Source organism: Balaenoptera physalus (genome assembly GCF_965194825.1).
Source record: "Balaenoptera physalus genome assembly, chromosome: 20".
Taxonomy (NCBI): Eukaryota; Metazoa; Chordata; class Mammalia; order Artiodactyla; family Balaenopteridae; genus Balaenoptera; species Balaenoptera physalus.
This window is the reverse complement of record NC_138901.1, coordinates 13486838-13507416: the sequence shown is the minus strand read 5'-3', so window position 1 is coordinate 13507416 and position 20579 is coordinate 13486838. Positions and strand designations below refer to the sequence as shown.

General features: G+C 41.8%; 1 protein-coding gene across 3 annotated transcripts; it reads right to left on the bottom strand.

Moving 5' to 3' along the window:
• Positions 1-2323: 2323 nt before the first annotated feature.
• Positions 2324-18874, bottom strand: LOC309650571 (uncharacterized protein). 3 transcript variants are annotated; one of them, XR_014257621.1, is made up of 3 exons: positions 15037-18874; positions 7527-7658; positions 2324-7446 (listed from the first exon to the last, which is right to left on the bottom strand). XR_014257621.1 is itself a non-coding variant. In XM_082442164.1 (2 exons), exon 2 carries the CDS (start codon positions 12339-12341, stop codon positions 11391-11393), a length of 951 nt encoding a protein of 316 aa, XP_082298290.1. In that variant the 5' UTR covers positions 12342-12418; positions 15037-18874; the 3' UTR covers positions 10416-11390. The 3 variants fall into 3 exon arrangements, 1 of the variants encoding a protein (XP_082298290.1); XR_014257620.1 differs by having other exon boundaries at positions 2324-7658; XM_082442164.1 differs by lacking the exons at positions 2324-7446; positions 7527-7658 and adding an exon at positions 10416-12418.
• Between the last annotated feature and the right edge of the window lie 1705 nt (positions 18875-20579).

The following is a 20579-nucleotide window of genomic DNA, read 5'->3' as shown; positions in this document are numbered from 1 at the left end:
TACCATCAACCCTCCCCCGGCCTGAAATTTACTTTCCTTCCCCTGTCGCTGTTTGTGTTTGGGTGTTTTGTAATTTTATTGTTTTCTTTCACATTATTTATGACATCCTGTACTTTAAGTGTTTTAAGTGTAAAATAATAAAATTTAAACTTTTTCAATTTTAAACGGTGCGATTCAGGGGCATTAAGTACATTCACAATGCTGTGCAACCACCACCACTGTCTAGTTCCAGACTATTTCATTCCCCCCAAATAAAATCCTGTATCCAAAGCATGCACTCCCCATCCTTCCCTCCTCCACCCTCTCACAACCCCTAATCCTCTTTATTTCTCTGTTTCTTTACCTATTCTGGATGTTTCCTATAAATGAAATCATACAAAAGGTGGCTTTTTGTGTCTGCCCACATATTTTAAGAGGGGACTGGTGAATTTTTGCTTTTGTTTTTATTTGAAATAGCATTTTTGTTATTTGAAAGGGAAATCCAGATGGATTAAAGATGAGATGTACAAAATTTTAGTAAATATGTGCATAATTTCAGGGTAGACACTGCTGTTCTAAGTGTGACACCAGAACCAGAAGACAGAAGGGAAATGCTTAGCTTTTCATGTGGCAAAAGCAAACCAACCGACCGACCAAGAAAGACAGCTGGAAAGACAAATCACAAACTGGAAAAGCATTCCCCATGATCCAAGCCCAGAGGAAGGCTGAACATCCCTGTAGTCCAAAAATCTCTCAAAAATCAATGTTCTAAAAAGAAACAGAGCAAACACACCTAATTCCAACGAGAGGCCATGCATATGGCCAATGTGTCTTAGAGATGCTTGAACACTCAGGTTAGGACACACGCAAACATAAATTCTATGGAGACAGCATCGGTCACCATCACACTGGCAGGTGTTTAGTCTGGTGACCACCAGCCCTGGTGACAACGTGAGAAAGCAAAGGCCCAGCAGATCCCCTAGAGGGAAGAGTGAATGGACAGTCCTCTAGGGGAGAACAGTGTGCACGACCCATCAAAGTTCCACAGGTACAGCCCTTTACTAGCAGTGCTAATCCTTAGAGTTGATCCCACTGAGATTCCTGCACAACTTTTCAAAGATGTCTTTTCAAGGGTATTCATCACAGCACTGGTTGAAATAGTAGGGAATTGTAAGCAACACTAATGTTCATGGAGGGGGAAATGATCTATCAGTTTTGGTCCACATAGATGAACGAATGCTGTGCAGCTGGGGAAAGTGGGCACAGGGTCTCTACCTAGTAACAGGGGAGAGAGGGGAGACTTCAGGGTTCTTTATGTGGGACGCACGTGGACCAACCGTCTGCATCCAGGATCCCATCTGTAAGACTACATACATCTGAAATCAACATAGATGTAAATGAACCTGCTTTTGTGAGAGTGAGACAGAGATAGAGACAGAATGAAACAGAGCCTGAGAGATATGCACCAAACCACTCATGACAGTCACCTCTGGGGGTAGGATTTTTGAATTATGGTTTTCTCTGGATATATGCCCAGTAGTGGGATTGCTGGATCAAAAGGTAATTCTATTTTTAGTTTCTTCAGGAACCTCCATACTGTTCTCCATAGCGGCTGTATCAATTTACATTCCCACCAACGGTGCAAGAGAGTTCCCTTTTCTCCACACCCTCTCCAGCATTTGTTGTTTGTAGATTTTCTGATGATGCCCATTCTAACTGGTGTGAGGTGATACCTCATTGTAGTTTTGATTTGCATTTCTCTAATAATTAGTGATGTTGAGCAGCTTTTCAAGTGCTTCTTGGCCATCTGTATGTCTTCTTTGGAGAAATGTCTATTTAGGTCTTCTGCCCATTTTTGGATTGGGTTGTTTGTTTTTTTAATATTGAGCTGCATGAGCTGTTTATATATTTTGGAGATTAATCCTTTGTCCGTTGATTCGTTTGCAAATATTTTCTCCTATTCTGAGAGTTGTCTTTTCGTCTTGTTTATGGTTTACTTTGCTGTGCAAAAGCTTTGAAGTTTCATTAGGTCCCATCTGTTTATTTTTGCTTTTATTTCCATTACTCTAGGAGGTGGATCAAAAAAGATCTTGCTGTGATTTATGTCAAAGAGTGTTCTTCCTATGTTTTCCTCTAAGAGTTTTACAGTGTCCGGTCTTACATTTAGGTCTCTAATCCATTTTGAGTTTATTTTTGTGTACGGTGTTAGGGAGTGTTCTAATTTCATTCTTTTACATGTAGCTGTCCAGTTTTACCAGCACCACTTATTGAAGAGACTGTCTTTTCTGTATATTCTTGCCTCCTTTGTCATAGATTAGTTGACCATAGGTGCGTGAGTTTTTCTCTGGGCTTTCTATCTTGCTCCATTGATCTATGTTTCTGTTTTTGTGCCAGTACCATATTGTCTTGATTACTGTAGCTTTGTAATATAGTCTGAAGTCAGGGAGTCTGATTCCTCCAGCTCCGTTTTCTTCCCTCAAGACTGCTTCGGCTATTCGGGATCTTTTGTGTCTCCATACAAATTTTAAGATTTTTTTGTTCTAGTTCCGTAAAAAATGCCATTGGTAATTTGATAGGGATTGCATTGAATCTGTAGATTGCTTTGGGTAGTATAGTCATTTTCACAATATTGATTCTTCCAATCCAAGAACATGGTATATCTCTCCATCTGTTGGTATCATCTTTAATTTCTTTCATCAGTGTCTTACAGTTTTCTGCATACAGGTCTTTTGTCTCTCTAGGTAGGTTTATTCCTAGGTATTTTATTCTTTTTGTTGCAATGGTAAATGGGAGTGTTTCCTTAATTTCTCTTTCAGAGTTTTCATCATTAGTGTATAGGAATGCAAGAGATTTCTGTGCATTGATTTTGTATCCTGCAACTTTGTCAAATTCATTGATTAGCTCTAGTAGTTTTCTGGTGGCATCTTTAGGATTCTCTATGTATAGTATCATGTCATCTGCAAACAGTGACAGTTTTACGTCTTCTTTTCCAATTTGTATTCCTTTTATTTCTTTTTCTTCTCTGATTGCCGTGGCTAGGACTTCCAAAACTATGTTGAATGATAGTGGTGAGAGTGGACATCCTTGTCTTGTTCCTGATCTTAGAGGAAATGCTTTCAGTTTTTCACCATTGAGAATGACGTTTGCTGTGGGTTTGTCGTATATGGCCTTTATTATGTTGAGGTAGGAGAACCATGTCTTTAAATGTGAACATTCAAGGATATAAGTCTAACTTGAGGGTGCCTTGCTTTTAATTGTGCTTCTTGCTTCCTGTCATAAAGTATGAGACATTTATTTCTTCACCTGGTAAGTGCAATTAACACTCCCTCCCCCCCCAAAAAGTGCAATGCTTTCTTCCTTTGCATGCCCAACCATTGGAAAGTAACCTAGTTCACTAAAATCACTACCTGAGACTGAAAAGGAAAAGGTTAACTGTAGACAAACTGGATATTTTATCCACTCAGATTGGCTTTATAAAACACCAAGATGGACACATGGTATTTCCAGAAGTTCCTTTGTTACAGACTTTGGTCCACAGCCTCCATAAGGTTACATATCAGGGCAAATCCAAACCTTAAAAGTCTTCTCCACAAATATTAGTAAAAAGCTTTAGTTCTCACTAAGCAAGTAATCTTTCTTGTTTCATCTGCCAGAAACACAATTCAGAGCCTTTTATATAAACCGATGATTATTTATATTACTCAGTTTTACTGACTCATGGCTAAAATTTTGCAGAAAAAAGGTACTATATCTATTTGCATTTGTCTGTATGATTATGGACGACTTTTATCACAGCAGGGGGTGTTCCTCAACCAAGAACCTAGGAGGGTAAAGGGAAAATTATTTTTCCTCCCATACACATATTTTCGAACACTATTCATAAATAGGAGGAAATAAACTATCAATCCATGCAAAAACATGGATGAATCTTACATGTATATTGCTAAGTGAAAGAATTCAGTCTGAGGAGGCTACACACTGTATGACTCCATTTATATGACATTCTGGAACAGGTAAAACAGAGATGGTAAACAGGTTATGGGGTGGGGGGTTGAAATATTACATATGATACTTTAGTGATGGATACCTGCCACTATGCATTAGTCTTTTCTAATGGATTTTTACAACCTAACAAGTAAATCATAATATATTTAAATTTAGTTTCTTTATGATATGGGAGTGTCACAGGATGTAATAGAGAATATGACAAAGAATCTAACTGATTTAGAAATGTATGGAAAAAAAAACCTCACTGTTGGTGGTGGGGCAAAAGGTACTGACCTAAGTAATTATGGAAAAGAACGGAATCTGCAGAACAAAGGCAAAATGTAGCATACACAAATACCGGACTCTGTAAGTTCTTTCCCATGGGGGTATTAGCTAATAGTGAAACTACTATATCTGTAATCTGGAATGGAACAAGAAACGAATTCAATGAATGACAAAAAGCCAGGTTTCTTATCGTTGGAGTGGGAAGTTACAGACAAACAAAGGCAGAAGGTTATAACATCCATGTAATAATGGATAGATTAGATTTCCTCAATTTTAAACACTTTTGTGCATCAAAAGGTGCTATCCAGAAAGTGAAAACACAGCTCACAGAATAGAAGTATTTCACATGATATATCTGACAAGAGTCTGTTCTTCAGAATATATCAAGAACTTTTACAAATCATCAACAAAAAGACAACTCAAGTTTTGAAATGGAAAAGAACTTGAACAGACTCATCTCCAGACAAGAAATACAAATGGTCGACAAGCACATAAAAGATGTCAAACATCAACAGTCATGGTGTAAATGCAAATTAATACCATAATGTGATCCCCCTTCACAAACACTAGAATGGTTATAATCAAGAAACCTGAAAGTATCAAATGTTAGCAACAACGTAGAGAAATCAGAACCCTCAAATATTGCTTGTGCAAATGGAAAATACTGCAGCATATGTGTACACTAGTTTGGCATTTCCTCAAAAAGATAAAAAAAATACAATTACCATATGCTTCAACAAACCCACTCCTAGATATAGACCCTGAAAAATTGAAAACAGGTGTTCAAACAAAAACTTGTACATTAATATTCATAGCAGCACCGTTCACAATAGCCAGAAGGTAGAAATGACTGAAATGTCTATCAAAGGGTGAATGGATAAACAAAATGGGTAGATCCATAAACTATCCTATTATTCTGCCATATAAAGGAAAAAGTAAAATGGTGCTGCCACTATGGAAAATAATATGGCAGGTCCTCAAACACTTAAACAGTTAGTGTATGATCTGTCAATTCCACTTCAGGGTATATACTCAAAATATTTGAAAGGAGGAAGTGGAACAGATATTTGTACAACCATACACATAGCAGCATTATTCACAATAGCCAAAAGGTGGAAGCAACCCAAGTATCCATCAGAGGATGAACATATAAACAAGTGTAGTATATACACAATGGGATATGATTCAGCCTTTAAAACTAAGGTAATTCTCACACATGGTACATGTGGATGAACCTCGAAGTCACCATGCTAAGTGAAATAAGTTGGTTACAGAAGGACAAGTATTGTACAATTCTACTCATATAAGGTATCCAGAGATGTCAAATTCAGTGACAAAAAGAATGTGGTTGTCAGGGGCTGAGGGCAGTTAGTTAATGGATACTTGGGGGAAATGAAAAAGTTCTAGAGATGGATGGTGAGAATATTTTTACAATATGAAGGTAGTTAATACCACAGACCTATACACTTAAATGTTTACATGGTAAATGTCATGTTATGAATTTTAATCACAATGAAAAAAAATGAAGTACTGATACATGTTACAACACAAATGGACATTGAAAACATCCTTAGTTTAAAAAGTCATACGGAAAAGGCCATCCAGATCATACTCATCTTGTGCGCTTTAAATCCATCAAGGTTGCAAAAATAAGTAAAAAACTCAGTAACGGTTCCAGAAAAAGAAAACTGGATCACAATGGAAAAAGATGTTTTCAAACAGTTGGGACAGCTGGTACAAGTTGAAGTGGGCCTGTGGATTAAATTATAATGTCTTCTCATGCCCTATGTCAATAGCAGAGCCTAACAGGATGAAGAAAGACTTCCTCTTTTTTTCTGGCAAGAGCTTAGCCAATGAGAGACCATCACAACTCAGCCAAAGAAAAGCCATGACTCTTTGTTTACTATGGTCCTCTCAACTTCCCTTTCCCCCTCTATAAGATTTCCCCACTCCATTTTGCTTGGGACTTGCACGTGGCTCACCATGGTTGCAGACCCTTGAAGTGGTTGTAATTCTTTGCTGATTGTGAATAAACCCATTTTTGCTGGACAAATAACTGGAAGTCTATTTGTTTTAGGTCAGCAGTGGTCATGTGCAAGCTCTGGAGTGCCACCCTGCTCCACGGGCAGCAGGCACGAGGGTTTGCCCCCTGCCCATATTACTGTTCGGAGCAGCCAACTCCGGATGGACTTGACTCCCAACAGGAAGGTATCATGCCTGTTCCAGGCAGAAAGCAGATGTCTGGGCAGTAACTGTTCAAGGGGGAAGGGGCAGGGTACCTGAGGTCTCCTAGGGCTGCCATTCCCTTGGGAAGAGCCAATTCTCCATCTATTGTGGGTCTGAGGTCACAGGTCCTTAGTTGTGAGCAGTGTTGTCACTTCAGTCTGATTTCTGCACAAACTTTGCCTATTTGATTTTTTAAGAGTTCCATTCTGGTAGCTCCTCCCCAACTGTCTGTAGGCTAATTGGGCAGTAAAGGCACAAGTGAATCCAAAAGGTCCTCTGTCATCTGCTTCTAAAGTGCAGTCACAGGTATTTGTCAACAGAGCTGAAGATTGACAGAAGGCCCTCAAAGGGAGGAGGAGATCCTTGTCAGCATTTTTGTCCCTCCTCGCTCCCCAGGCACACCCAGCAGGGCAGCATTCACAGTCCTGTTGAGTAACTCTGGAAGGGTGTGGAGTGTAACGATCATGCTTAGTAAGCCCTGGAACCTCCCCTTGTTCCCGTGCACCTTTCCCTGGGTGACCTGAGCAAGGCAGCAAATCTCTGCTGCAACCCAGCAATCACATTACAATTTGGCAGCTCTCCAAACTCTGCTTATATTTTAAAAGCTAGCACAGCTGGGTTTAGTTTTATCTCTGTGCATGTGGGAGACAAGAGAAGTATTAATCTTTTGAAACTCAGATTTTTTAAAAAAATTTATTTATTTAATTAATTTATTTTTTGGCTGCATTGGGTCTTCATTGCTGTGTGTGGGCTTCTCTAGTTGTGGTGAGTAGGGGCTACTCTTCGTTGCAATGCATGGGCTTCTCATTGCGGTGGCTTCTCTTGTTGCAGAGCACAGGCTCTAGGCATGCGGGCTTCAGTAGTTGTGGCTCGCAGGCTCTAGAGCGCAGGCTCGGTAGTTGTGGCGCACGGGCTTAGCTGCTCCGTGGCATGTGGATCTTCCTGGACCAGGGTTCGAACCCATGTCCCCTGCGTTGACAGGCGGATTCTTAACCACTGCGCCACCAGAGAAGCCCCGAAACTTCAGATGTTAATTTAAATTGTATTACCAGGGTTTTGAGTTGGCAAGTAAGACGACCAGCAGAATGACAGTGGGTCGGGAGGGTGAGGGTTTTGTTCATAGGATGTATCCATCACCTTGAAGTCCAGACATCTCACAGGACTCCTTTGCAAGATATGACCTAAACAAGACATTATTATCAGACTGAAGAGAATCGGATTCCCTGCAGCTACAGGGAGAAGACAGAATCTTTTCTCCTCTTGCTGAGATTTCTTTCAGCAGCAAGGCCAAGTGCTGGAACGCTTTAGTCTACCTAAAGTAAAAGCTCCCAAATTTATAATACAGAAGGGAAAAGGCAGAATAGAATTACCAAGAAATGAAATATATTGTAGACACATTAATGATTTGCATTTGTATCTGCAAATATCTCTGGCCCCTCCCACACACAGACAGTTGAGGTTTGGGGAATTTAAGGGGTGTGGGCAGGGGTAGATGAAGCTGAACACTCCCTGGGCCTCAGTCTTCCATCTGTAGCCTGAAGGGGGAGGGAGTGGCCAGGCTGCTCTCCTGGGTGCTGCTACTCCCCCACTCATGTACACACACACACACACACACACACACACACACACACACACACCCCAGTCTGAGCTAGCTCAAGACTCTGAGACCTTCTCCCTCCTCTCCGAGCCACCACCGCTGCCCTGCCGCACAGTGACTGTTTAGAAGGTGGACAAGGGGTGGGGAAGAAGAAACCAGATGTTGTTGTTATAAGCCCTAGTTCTGGAAGGTAGGGGGGGAAAATGCTAAGAAATTCTTCTGAAATTCAAAGCCCAGGGACTCAGACTCACTAAAAACAACTGAGATTTAATTATTAGATTACAGAATGCTTTCCCTACCCAATAGCTTACCACCACATCAACAGGCTCCAGTATATGAACAATGGATTACAACGGGGAGAGTGCCAGGACTCAGACTCTATGTAAGAAAAGTTTCTAGAGAAACCTAAAGACAACAAGAGGCAAAAATAAGGACACCAGAGGACACTGAAGTCTCCAACACTTAACGGCTACAGCAAACATTAAACACAGCCCAACTCCTAGTAGAGTAAATGAAACCTCACACTGAAGACTCAGTTCCTATTACCCAACACAACATGTCCAGCTTTCAACAAAAAATTACAAGGCACGCCAAAAGGCAAGAGCACACTGTGGAGAGACCAAGCCAGCAACAGAACCAGACTAAGATAGGGTACAGATACTGGCATTTTCAGACAGAGAATTTAAAGTAACAATGATTAATACCTTAAGAGCGCTAGTGGAAAAATGAGACAATGTGCAAGAACAGATGGGTAATGTTAGCAGAGAGATGGAGCCTCTGGAAAATATCAAAAAGAAATGCTAGGGGGCTTCCCTGGTGGCGCAGTGGTTGAGAATCTGCCTGCCAAAGCAGGGGACACGGGTTCGAGCCCTGGTCTGGGAAGATCCCACATGCCGTGGAGCAACTAGGCCTGTGAGCCACAATTACTGAGCCTGCGTGTCTGGAGCCTGTGCTCCACAACAAGAGAGGTCGCGATAATGAGAGGCCCGCACACCGCGATGAAGAGTGGACCCCACTTGCCGCAACTAGAGAAAGCCGTCGCACAGAAACGAAGACCCAACACAGCCATAAATAAATAAATAAAAATTAAAAAAAAAAAAGAAATGCTAGGAAAAAAATACAGTGATAGAAATGAAGAACATCATCAGTACACTCAACTTGGCCAAGGAAAGAATCAATGTCAATAGGTCAACAGAAATCTCCAGGCTGAAATGCAAAAAGAAATAAAGAAGGAAAACCCCCAGTATATCCAAGAACTGTGGGCCAAAATTAAAGACGAAATACATATGTACTGAAAGACAAAGACAAAATCTTGAAAACAGCAACAGAAGTATGACCTGTCAGATACAAGGAAACCCCAATAAGACTAACATATGACTTCTCATCACAAACGATGGAGGCCATAAGAGGGATGACAGATTCAAAGAACAAATCGTTTTTATGGGGAAATTTCTAGCTTTGTATCTGTGCAGCACTAGAATATACCTAATCCTTGTGTTGTTAAAAGTTCAGTCTCCATCACTCTGGTCTACAGCTGATATGGCACCCCAGGGGACAACATAGTATTGTGGTTATTGGTACCACCTTTCCCCCTTACAGCTGTGACTTTGAGTTTTTTCTTATTTTCTGGCACCTAGGGATGACTCTTTGGTTCTTTAGAACTTGGTTCTGTATGTACTGTTTAGCATTTATAGGAATATTTAATTGAAAAAGAACAAAAAGGAGAATTTTATATATATAAAAAAAAATATGTACTTGGAATACCAGGAGAAGAAAGGGAAAACTGAGCAGAACAAAAATATTTGAAGTAATAATGACTGAGAATTTTCCAAAATGAATGACAAATACCAACTCTTATATACAAGAAACTCAGAGAATACCAAGCAGGATAAATAACAAACAAACTACTCCTAGGCATATATTCAATCTTAAAAAAAAAAAAAAAAAAAAAGACAAAGAGAAAATCTTGAAAGAAGCCAGAGAAATACAACACACCTATAGAGGAAGAAGGATAAGAATCACAGTGGACCTCACATCAGAAAACCTGCAAGCAAGCAAGAAGTGGAATGAAATATTTAAAGTGCTGAAAGAAAAACTCTCACCAGCTTAGAATTCTACATACAGTGAAATTATCCTTCAAAGTTAATGGAGAAATACTTTCTCAGACAAACAAAAACCAATGGAATTAATTGCTAGCAGACCTGTCCTTAAAAATGTTAAAGGTTCTTCAGGCAGAAGAAAATTTATTTATTCAGAAACTTAGATCTATATTAAGACATGAAGAGCATCAGTGAAGAAATTTTAGGAAGGTAAAATAAACATATTTTCTTATTCTTAAATCTCAGAGATAATTGTTTATTTAAAGCAATAGTAATGACAACATATTAGGTGATCATAGCACATGTACAAGTGAAGCAAATGACAGCAATGCCACAAAGGATGGGAATACTCTGATATAAGGTACCTGCATTACATGTGAGGCAGTGTCATTTTATTTACAGGTGCACTTAGTTTAAAATATATATTGCAAGCTCTAAGGCAACCAATAAAATGTTTTTAAAAGACATATAATTAATGTACTACAAGAGATACAATGGAATCATAAAATGCTCAATTAATACCAGAGAAGGCAGAAAAAGATGGAAGAAAGGAAACAACAAATGCAAAGAATAGAAAACAGTAACAAACATTACGTTAAAAGTAAAGAGATGGAGAAAGATATGTCATGCTAACACTAACCAAACGTAAGCTGAGATAGCTTTTATTAATTTCAGACAAAGCAGACTTCAGAACAGGGAGGATACTACAGGATAAGAAGGGGCATTAAAGAATGATAAAAGGGCTAATTCTCCAAGAACACATAACAATCTAAATCTCTATGCACCTAACAAAACAGTGTCAGTATGGGAAACTTAAATTTAAAATATTATGTAATGTTTTACTTTATCCCAGGAATACAACATTCTTAGAGATTCTAACTGTAAGCAAGAGTGGGTGGCATGGGTAAGAGACATATGACCAAAAAGTAAGAGTGGCTCATGAAAGGATGAAGTAGTCCACAAAACTGCAGTATCATTAGGATGACTCTAAAGTGTGAAGCTGCTGATGTCTGATCAGGATTGAACTGTTACCAAATGCTTTTCCACATTTAACACATTTAAAGTGTTTCTCTCCAGTATGAAGTCTCTGATGTTGAATAAGATGAGTGCTCTGGCTAAAAGCTTTACCACATTCACTACATTCATAAGGTTTCTCTCCAGTATGAATTCGATGATGTTTAGTAAGGGATGAGTTTTCAGGGAAGCCCTTCCCACATTCACTGCACGTATAGGGTTTCTCCAGTGTGAATCCTTTGGTGTTGTGTAAAGGTTGAGTGGGCAGTGAATGCTTTTCCACATTCATTACAGTTATAAGGCTTTTCCCCAGTATAAGTTCTCTGGTGTTGGGTAAGGTGTGTACTTCGTCTAAATGCCTTCCCACAATCATTACACTTATAGGGTTTCACTCCAGTGTGAATTCTCTGATGTTGTGTAAGAGTTGAGATATCAGTGAAGGACTTCCAACAGTTAATACATTCATAGGGTTTCTCTCCACTGTGAATTCTTTGATGTTGAATAAAGGATGAGTAGTCACTGAAGGCTTTCCCACATTCATTACATTTATAAGGTTTCTCCCCAGTATGAATTCTCAGATGTTGAACAAGTGATGAATTTACAGTGAATGCTTTTCCACAAACTTTACATTTATAGGGTTTTTCTCCAGTATGAGTTCTCTGATGTTCAGTAAGAGATGAACTTTGGATAAATGCTTTTCCACAGTCAACACACTTATAAGGTTTCTCACCAGTATGAATTCTCTCATGACGAAAAAAGTTTGAACGGTCACTGAAATTTTTTCCACAGTCACTACAATTATAAGTTTTCTTTTTAGAAGCTCTTTGACTTTTAATTGGAGATAAGTTCCATTTGACACTTTCCCCAAATGGATCAAATATATGTAGTTTCTCTTCTGAATGAGTAACATTCCGTGGGATAAGTTTAGATCTTAGATCAAAACTTCTCTCAAACTCATTAAAAGTATGCCCATTTTCCTCACAAGATATTTCTTCATGGACAACTATTATTTGCTGAAAACCAGTGGTTTGGGCAAGAGATTTTTTTGAAATTTTGCCTATAGAGTGCTCCTTTTGCTTTTCTACCTTGGCCTCATATTCACAGGTTTCTTCAAATAAATACTCTTTGGACACATCCCCTCTGAGCCTTGCCATGATGACAGTGATGGAACTGCTCACTCAAAAGTATACTCTAATGGTCTTCTCTTTGGTATCTGCTCTGGTCTTCAAATCTGAGGGGAATAAAACATTTATAAAAACATATTTTCTGTGTTGGGATTACAGGAACTGAACTCAGGAGAGAAAAAAATAACCTTACTAAAATTACAATGCATATTTACAGTCTCGTAATCTGGGAAAATAATGAGTCAGTGGAGTAGAGATAAGTAGAGGCAGAAGTGGTAGGAAAGAAGTTGGCCCAATAGGCAATGTCACATAGAATCTGAAAGCTGAAAAAAATGTTTTAAAGATGTAAAAGTTTAACCTTCTCATTTAAAGATAAACAAGTTTAGAACTAGAGAGCTTATGTGATTATAACCGAAAGATACAAAGGTTATTAATGAGATGGTCAGAAATGGAACTTAGGCTTTGTCCACTATACTACCACAGTAATCTGGAGACTAAACAGAGCTTAAATGAGAGAACGGACAGTTACCTAGTCAAAAGACAAATAATGAAGGGGATGCATAGCAGTATTAGAAAATGCACGACAGGGACTTCCCTGGTGGTCCAGCGGTTAAGACTCCACACTCCCAATGCAGGGCGCCTGGGTTCAATCCCTTGTTGGGGAACTAGATACCACATGCCTCAACTAAGAGTCCACATGCCGCAACCAAAACAAAAAAAAAAATCCTGCAGGCTGCAATGAAGATCCCATCTGCCGCAACTAAGACCCGGCCCAGCCAAATAAATAAATACTAAAAAAAAGAAAAAAAAGGGCTTCCCTGGTGGCACAGTGGTTAAGAATCCGCCTGCCAATGCAGGGGACACAGGTTTGGACCCTGGTCCGGGAAGATCCCACATGCCACGGAGCAGCTAGGCCCACCCACCACAACTGCTGAGCCTGCACTCTGGAGCCCGCAAGCCACAACTACTGAGCCCACGCCCCTAGAGCCCGTGCTCTGCAACAAGAGAAGCCGCCGCAATGAGAAGCCCACGCACCGCAATGAAGAGTGGCCCCCGCTCGCCACAACTAGAGAAAGCCCGCAAGCCCACACGCAGCAACGAAGACCCAATGCAGCCAAGAATAAATAAATAAAATAAATTCCAAAAAAAGAGAAAATGTGTGACAAGAAGAAATGGCAGAGTTACAGCACATGGAGAGAAGCCACTGAGGAATGTAAAAATAGCACCTGAGAAAGCAATGTACAAAGGAATAATAGCATTTATCCGTACACGAATTCATACCGGTGAGAAACCTTATATGTGTGATGACTGTGGAAAAGCATTTATCCAGAGTTCATCTCTTACTGAACATCAGAGAACTCATACTGGAGAAAAAACCCTATAAATGTAAAGTTTGTGGAAAAGCATTCACTGTAAATTCATCTCTTGTTCAACATCTGAGAATTCATTCTGGGGAGAAACCTTATAAATGTAAGGTTTCTCACTGTGGTTAAAAAAAAACAAAAAACAAAAAACACATTTCCATGTCAAAAAAAAAAAAAAGAGAGCGAGAAGGTCCAAATCTGAACAGAATAGCAGAATTTAAGGCATTAAGGAGAGCTCCTTGGACAACATTTCAGAGATTCCACTCCTCCTAAACATTCACCCCTAAAGTGCACAGATTTATCCGTCATCTGAATAAGTGCCTCTGGAGACCTCAGCATCTCACAGGATCTCCACAATTCTTTCCTGGGCTGAGACACATTTTAGAAACTGAGAATTCTGCTCATGGGAAAAGAAAATATGCAACAAAATCAAAACTGTCATCACGTATATATTTTGAAAATTTTAAAGCACTAGCACTATCAGTTTTTAAAAGCATATAATCTGAGTCTCCCAAAAGTCTGTGTCGCAGGACAAAGACTTACTGTCCTCCAGTCAACACAAAAAACAAGACACAAAACTAGAGAAGACACACACAGAGCCTTAGAGGGAGGTGTTATCAGACTGGTTGAAAATAGAAGGGCAGTATGATAAGGTGATCTAAGATCACAGTCAACGTTTGGGTAGAATCACTAACTAGAGGCAACAGCATTTTCACCAATCATAAACATAAGAGATGTTCTGGTACAAAGAGAGGTAAGGCCCTAGAGAACTGTTCCTTTTTCTTTTTAACAAATACAAACCTCTGAGAATCCCAAATGAATGGTCACTTAAACTGTGGAAGCCAATACTTTGCTTTCTTAATTAAATCAAGACTTGCGGGCTTCCCTGGTGGCGGAGTGGTTAAGAATCCGCCTGCCAATGCAGGGGACACGGGTTCGACCCTGGTCTGGGAAGATCCCACATGCCGCGGAGCAACGAAGCCAGTGCGCCACAACTACTGAGCCTGCGCTCTAGAGACCGCGAGCCACAATTATAGAAGCCCGCGCGCCTAGAGCCCGTGCTCCTCAACAAGAGAAGCCACCGCAATGAGAAGCCCGCTCGCCGCAACCAGAGAAAGCCCGCGCGAAGCAACAAAGACCCAACACAGCCAAAAAGTAAAAATAAAAAATAAATAAATTTATAAAAAAAAAAAAGATTTGCATACTCAAATAATTTTCAGCAAGTGTTAAGAAAAGAAAATCTTGGAACGGTGTAGATTATAGTGTATGGATAAATGCAAGTCCTTCACAAGTCCTCCAAAAAAACAATTGTTTCAAGTCAAATTTCGGGTCTTCAAGCAAACATTTTAGCAAAGGCTCACCGTCTAGGGGTCGCAGGCTGCAGTCCGGAGATTAAAATTTGGCCCACTGCACCAAATGTGCTGTCACAGCAAGGAAACTCTGGCTCGGTTTAGTTTCCCTTTAAGCAGTTCTCCTCTTGACATTCCTTTCTCCTTCCACCTCCGCTCTTCCTCGGCACAGGGAATGCCCTGGGCCTCCGCGGCCTCTGGGGGACCCAGGGTCCCGCTCCCCGCCAGGCCCCAGCGCCGAGCGCCCGCTGCTCCCGGCTGGAGAGGAGGTGGGGAAGCAGGGCCCCAGTCCGCACGGACCTCACGTGAAACCAAGCGGCTCCGCCTGCGGGTCCGAAGGCGCCTGACGACGACGAACTGCGATTCCCAGAAGGCCTCGGGCCGCGCCGCGCCGCTTCCGCTTTCGTTCTCAAGGACTTACTTTTTCCCAGAAGTCCCCGAGAAATCTCTGCCTCTGGGTACCCCTCCCCCAGCGCGGAGCTGAGTGGGCGAGCGGGAGGCGTCTCAGCTAATCAGGGCCGCACGCTGGAATCTCCATGGTAACCACCGACGCTTGCTCCCTTCTGCGGTGCTCTTGACGGAGGCTGAAGCTTGCTTCCGAGGTTAGGGGCGCTGGCCGGCGCTCAGATTCTGGGGACAGGTGTGCGCAGGACAGAGGGCTCCCCGCGCCCGACCGTACAGGCCCTGGGAAGGAAAGATAGTGTAAAATGTTACAGACATTAGAGGACGCTGTGATTCTTTGGATACTGTTTCTAACAAATTGTAAAAAGATATTTTTGAGATTCGGGGGACAATGGAACGAGGAACTAGGTATTAGAAAACATTAAGGAATTATTATGAGTGAACGTCACATTTGGCATTTCTCAGCAGACACTTCAAAGCCATCCAGATGTCAGCTATGTTTGTTTTTAATCTGCCAAGAGCTCAGGCAGCCTGGAATGCAGAGTGAAAACGTGCAGCGGAGCAGACCCACCAAGTACTGCAGCCCCTGAGAACAATCAAGTCCCCGTCTCAGGGCCACTGCAGCAGTGACAGTGGGAGACCTATCCTGCTGTTCATCTTCTCATTTCCTCTCTCTGGACAAGCCTGCAAAGAGCATGACAGAACCCTACTGTAAATGCAGATGTTTGTTTTCTGATTTCAAATGCGACAGCATGTTCATTATGCGAAAGTTGGAAAATGCAGAATAGTATATATAGAAAAAAATACCAGGAGGAAATACTATTTTGGGCCGCAGGGATCATAGGCTTTAAAATTTTTTTTTATCTTATATGTTTTTCCATATTTCCCAAAATTTCTACCATGAATTAGAATTACTGCTTTATCATAAAAAGTTTTAAAAATACATATTTTGCGATTTATAGGAAGGTTACTTGGCAAGCATTACATACTCTCACATAAAGTTAGACATAGGGCATAGAAGCAGATGATACCTCAGAGTTGATCACAAATAACTTCGTAAATAGCAAAACTGGCATAAGGTACAGAATATGGAGAAAGTATGCCATCAGTGACACTATCAAGATGAAAAAAATGGGAGAGTGCAGTGCAGAGTCAATGCTGTGGCACTTTGCTGATGAGACAAAGGGCATAGGACAATGCCCCAAAATGTAGTGGTGCTCTAGAAATATTTGTTAAATAAAAGGGACAAAAGATAATTCCAAATAATTTATTTCTTTTTAAAAAATAAATTTATTATTTTAAAAATTTATTTATTTTTGGCTGTGTTGGGTCTTCATTGCTGCACACAGGCTTTCTCTAGTTGTGGAGAGTGGGGGCTACTCTTCTTTGAGGTGCGCAGGCTTCTCATTGCAGTGGCTTCTCTTGTTGCGGAGCACGGGCTTCAGTAGTTGTGGCACGTGGGCTCAGTAGTTTTGGCTCGTGGGCTCTAGAGCGCAGGCTCAGTAGTTGTGGTGCACCGGCTTATTTGCTCCATGGCATGTGGGATCTTCCCAGACCAGGGCTCAAACCCGTGTCCCCTGCGTTGGCAGGCGGATTCTTAACCACTGTGCCACCAGGGAAGTCCATAAATAATTTCTTAATGATTAACATTTACTATATGTAATATGGATACAATATTCATCAATTTGTATATATATACATATACGTATATATATATTCCAAAACTGAAGGCAATACAATGACAAGAAATCAAAAAGATAATAGGAGGGGAAGCGTCACTCCATCATTTTTAGTCCTTGTCAAATCAAGAAGACAAAAAATTGGATATCAAAGAGCTTAGAAACAACAGAAATTTATTTCTCATAACCCTGGAGGCTGGGAATTCCAAGATCAAGTTACCACAGCTTCGGTGACCTCAGGCTCATGGGTCCACCTGCCACTCAACATCGCCACTCCAACATCCGTGACCAGGACTGAGCTCCGATACTCTCCCCAAACCTGCTCCTCCGAGCTTTCTCATCTCCATGGAGGGCAGCTCCATCCTTTTAGTTGTTCAGGCCAGAACCTTGGAGTCATCTTCTCTTTCCTTCCACCCCACATCCAGTTTATCAGGAAATCCTACCAGGTGAGCTCCAATACACATACAGAATTGATCACTTATTTGCATCTCACCAGTTGCTCAGGGCCCACCATCCCTTCTCACCTGGGTTGTTGCAGAAGCTTTACTCTGGCACCTCAGTCTATTCTCAACGCACTAGCCAGAGGGATCTGCTAACACCCAAGTCAACCTGTTCCCCTTCTGCTCCCACAGCGCTCAGAATAAAAGCCAATGTGGTGCTCGTGAGGGCCCTCAAGACGAGCAGAGGCCCCACCGTGCCCCACCTCCTCTGACGTCCTCCCAACCTTCCCCCTCAGCTGCCCCACGTGAGCCCCTTGGGCCCTGGCTGATCCCTGGACGTGTTGGATCTTCAGGGCTCGTGTCACTGTTTCCTCTGCCTGGGAGACCTTTTCCACAGATAGCCACACGGCTCACTTCTCACTTTCAGATCTTTGCACAAATGTCACCTTCTGAGTGGAGGCTCTAGAGTCTAGGCTGTGCCCAGCACATCGTAGGTGCTCAATAACAATGGTTGAAGAAATGAATCTGTGAGTTGGACCAAGGAGATCTCTATCCTCAGGGGGACCTAGTTCAGGAGCTCCTCTTTACTCACTATCACTTACTGATAATACTGGGCACTGCCCATTAACAAAAAATAATAACAAAACAAAACTCTTTGCCAACTCAGTAAGTGAAAATGGCACCTTGTTGTTTTAATTTGTATTTCTTTAATTAAGAGTGGGTTGAGCATATTTTCATGTGTTGTTGGCTGTTTATTCATTTAGAAAACATACAAAATGCTGGTGATTATTTTCCGTGTCCTCTATCAAGATTTGATCATGTCATTTGCCATTTCTTTCTGATATAAACTCTCAAAATATAAAGAGTATTCAATCTTTCTTTCTGAAACTTGTGTTGCAAATAATTTTCCAATTTATATTTTGGCTTTTAATTTTGTTCATGATGTTTTAAATGAATAATTTTAATTGTTAAGAAGACACGCCTGGGACTTCACTGGTGGCACAGTGCATAAGAATCCGCCTGCCAATGCAGGGGACACAGGTTCGAGCCCTGGTCCGGGAAGATCCCAAATGCCACAGAGCAACTAAGCCAGTGTGCCACAACTGCTGAGCCTGCGCTCTGGAGCCCACGAGCCACAGCTACTGGGCCCGTGTGCCACAACTGCTGAGGCCCATGCGCCTAGAGCTCATGCTCCACAACGGAGAGAAGCCACCGCTATGAGAAGCCCGCGCACCGCAACGAAGAGCAGCCCCGGCTCGCCGCAACTAGAAAAAACCTGCGCGCAGCAACGAAGACCCAATGCAGCCAAAAATAAAACAAAAATAATAAAAAAAAAAGAACGCATGCCAAAATAACTTTATCTTTATGGTTTCTGACTTTAATTTTTCACCATAAGGGCTTTTTCTCCTCCAAAGGCATAGAAATATTCATCAATACTGTCCTCAAATACTGTCACAGTTTCATTTTTTATATTTAAATTTTACTCCAATTGGGAGTACATTTTGGTGAATGTCCTATTTGAGGCAAGTTTCTAACTTAATTCTTTCCTCAAAAGGCTAAGTATGGTAGATTGCAAACAATATGTGACCACAAATTGCTCGAGACCCTCTCACATGCCTTTTTGCCTCCTCTCTCATGAAGAGATGGGGTCCATCTTTTCCCTCCTGGATCTGGGATTGGCCATGTGATTTGCTTTAGGCAATGGTACAGATGTGATGCACAGAAGTGTTTGTGCAATGGGACTTGATCTCTCTGGCTGCTCGATCTCTCTTTGGAGAGTAGCTGTCGCTTGAAGGCGCCAGAGCCAACCTGCTGCATGCTTGCTGAGCATGCATTAACCTGCTGCATGCTTGCTGAGCATGCATTAACCTGCTGCATGCTAGAGGAATGTATCAATTACTAAGAGGCTCGGGGGAGCTCAGGTGAAGCCAGCAGAGTCACTGTCCTATTTGAGCAAGCCCAAATTGTCCACCCACAGAATCATGAGCAAATAACTGATTGCATTAAGCCACTAAGATTTGGGGTGGCTTGTTAAGGAGGAAAAGCTGAACTAGCAAGCACTTATCCCAACACTGTTTCTAAAGTCGTCTGCCCTTTCTTCCATGGATTTGAAGTGCCCCCAGTACATCAAATATGCTTTTGTAGAATCAGGGGTCTGTTCTTGGATTTCTGTTTTGGTCCCAGCCCAGGAAGCTTTGTAACCCTCTGACCACATCCCGGTTCCAGGTGCCTTCATTTGGGAGGTTTTGCTTTTCACGCCTGGGCCTCGGGAAATCAAGGATTCGATGGCCATAGAGTACAAACAACACCACTCCTCATCTAAAATTTAGATTCTGAAAAGGGGGTTCTTTACCTAGCATCCTTGGAGTACCCCTACAGGTGTTTTCACAAACTTGGGCACATGCATTTTCCTGAGAAGAAAGCTTTCCCCACATTTAAGCAGATTCTCAAAGGGTTACTTGCCTCCCGCCACCCAAATGTTGAGCTGAGGTTGAAGGAGACGGATGTGGTTGCTGGTCAGCCTCCCTTTGGGGGTGCTGGGTGGCAGCAGAGGAAAGAGCAAAGCCGATCTCTGAATCACGCAAAAGCCAGGTGGGCCCGTGTGTTCCCTCTGTGCTACAGCTCTTAGTTGTGTTTGGCTGTTGCTTTGGTTTATTGGTTTGTGCTGTCTTCTTTCTCCTGCTATGAGCTTCAACAGGGATGGCTTTGGACCCCAACATCCGGCTTTAGCGAGGTGCTCTGAGCCTGGACCTAGAAATGGCTTTAACAGAGGCAGCCGACCACTGGGGTGTGGCCAGCGGCTGTGTGTAGGATTCTGGCTGAGTACTTAGTGCCTTGGAGCTCCATTTGGGGGACTGGGGTCTCTGACACACAAGATCATTAACACACACAGGGCCTGGTGCACGGTGGGCGATTGGCTGGAAATGCAAATCCCTTTCCCTTCACTGTACCCGCCAGGCTGCACAGTATTCCTCCTGGAACTATGGCTGGCACACAAGGAAGAGGACAAACTCTCCAACAGGCTCCAGGAACT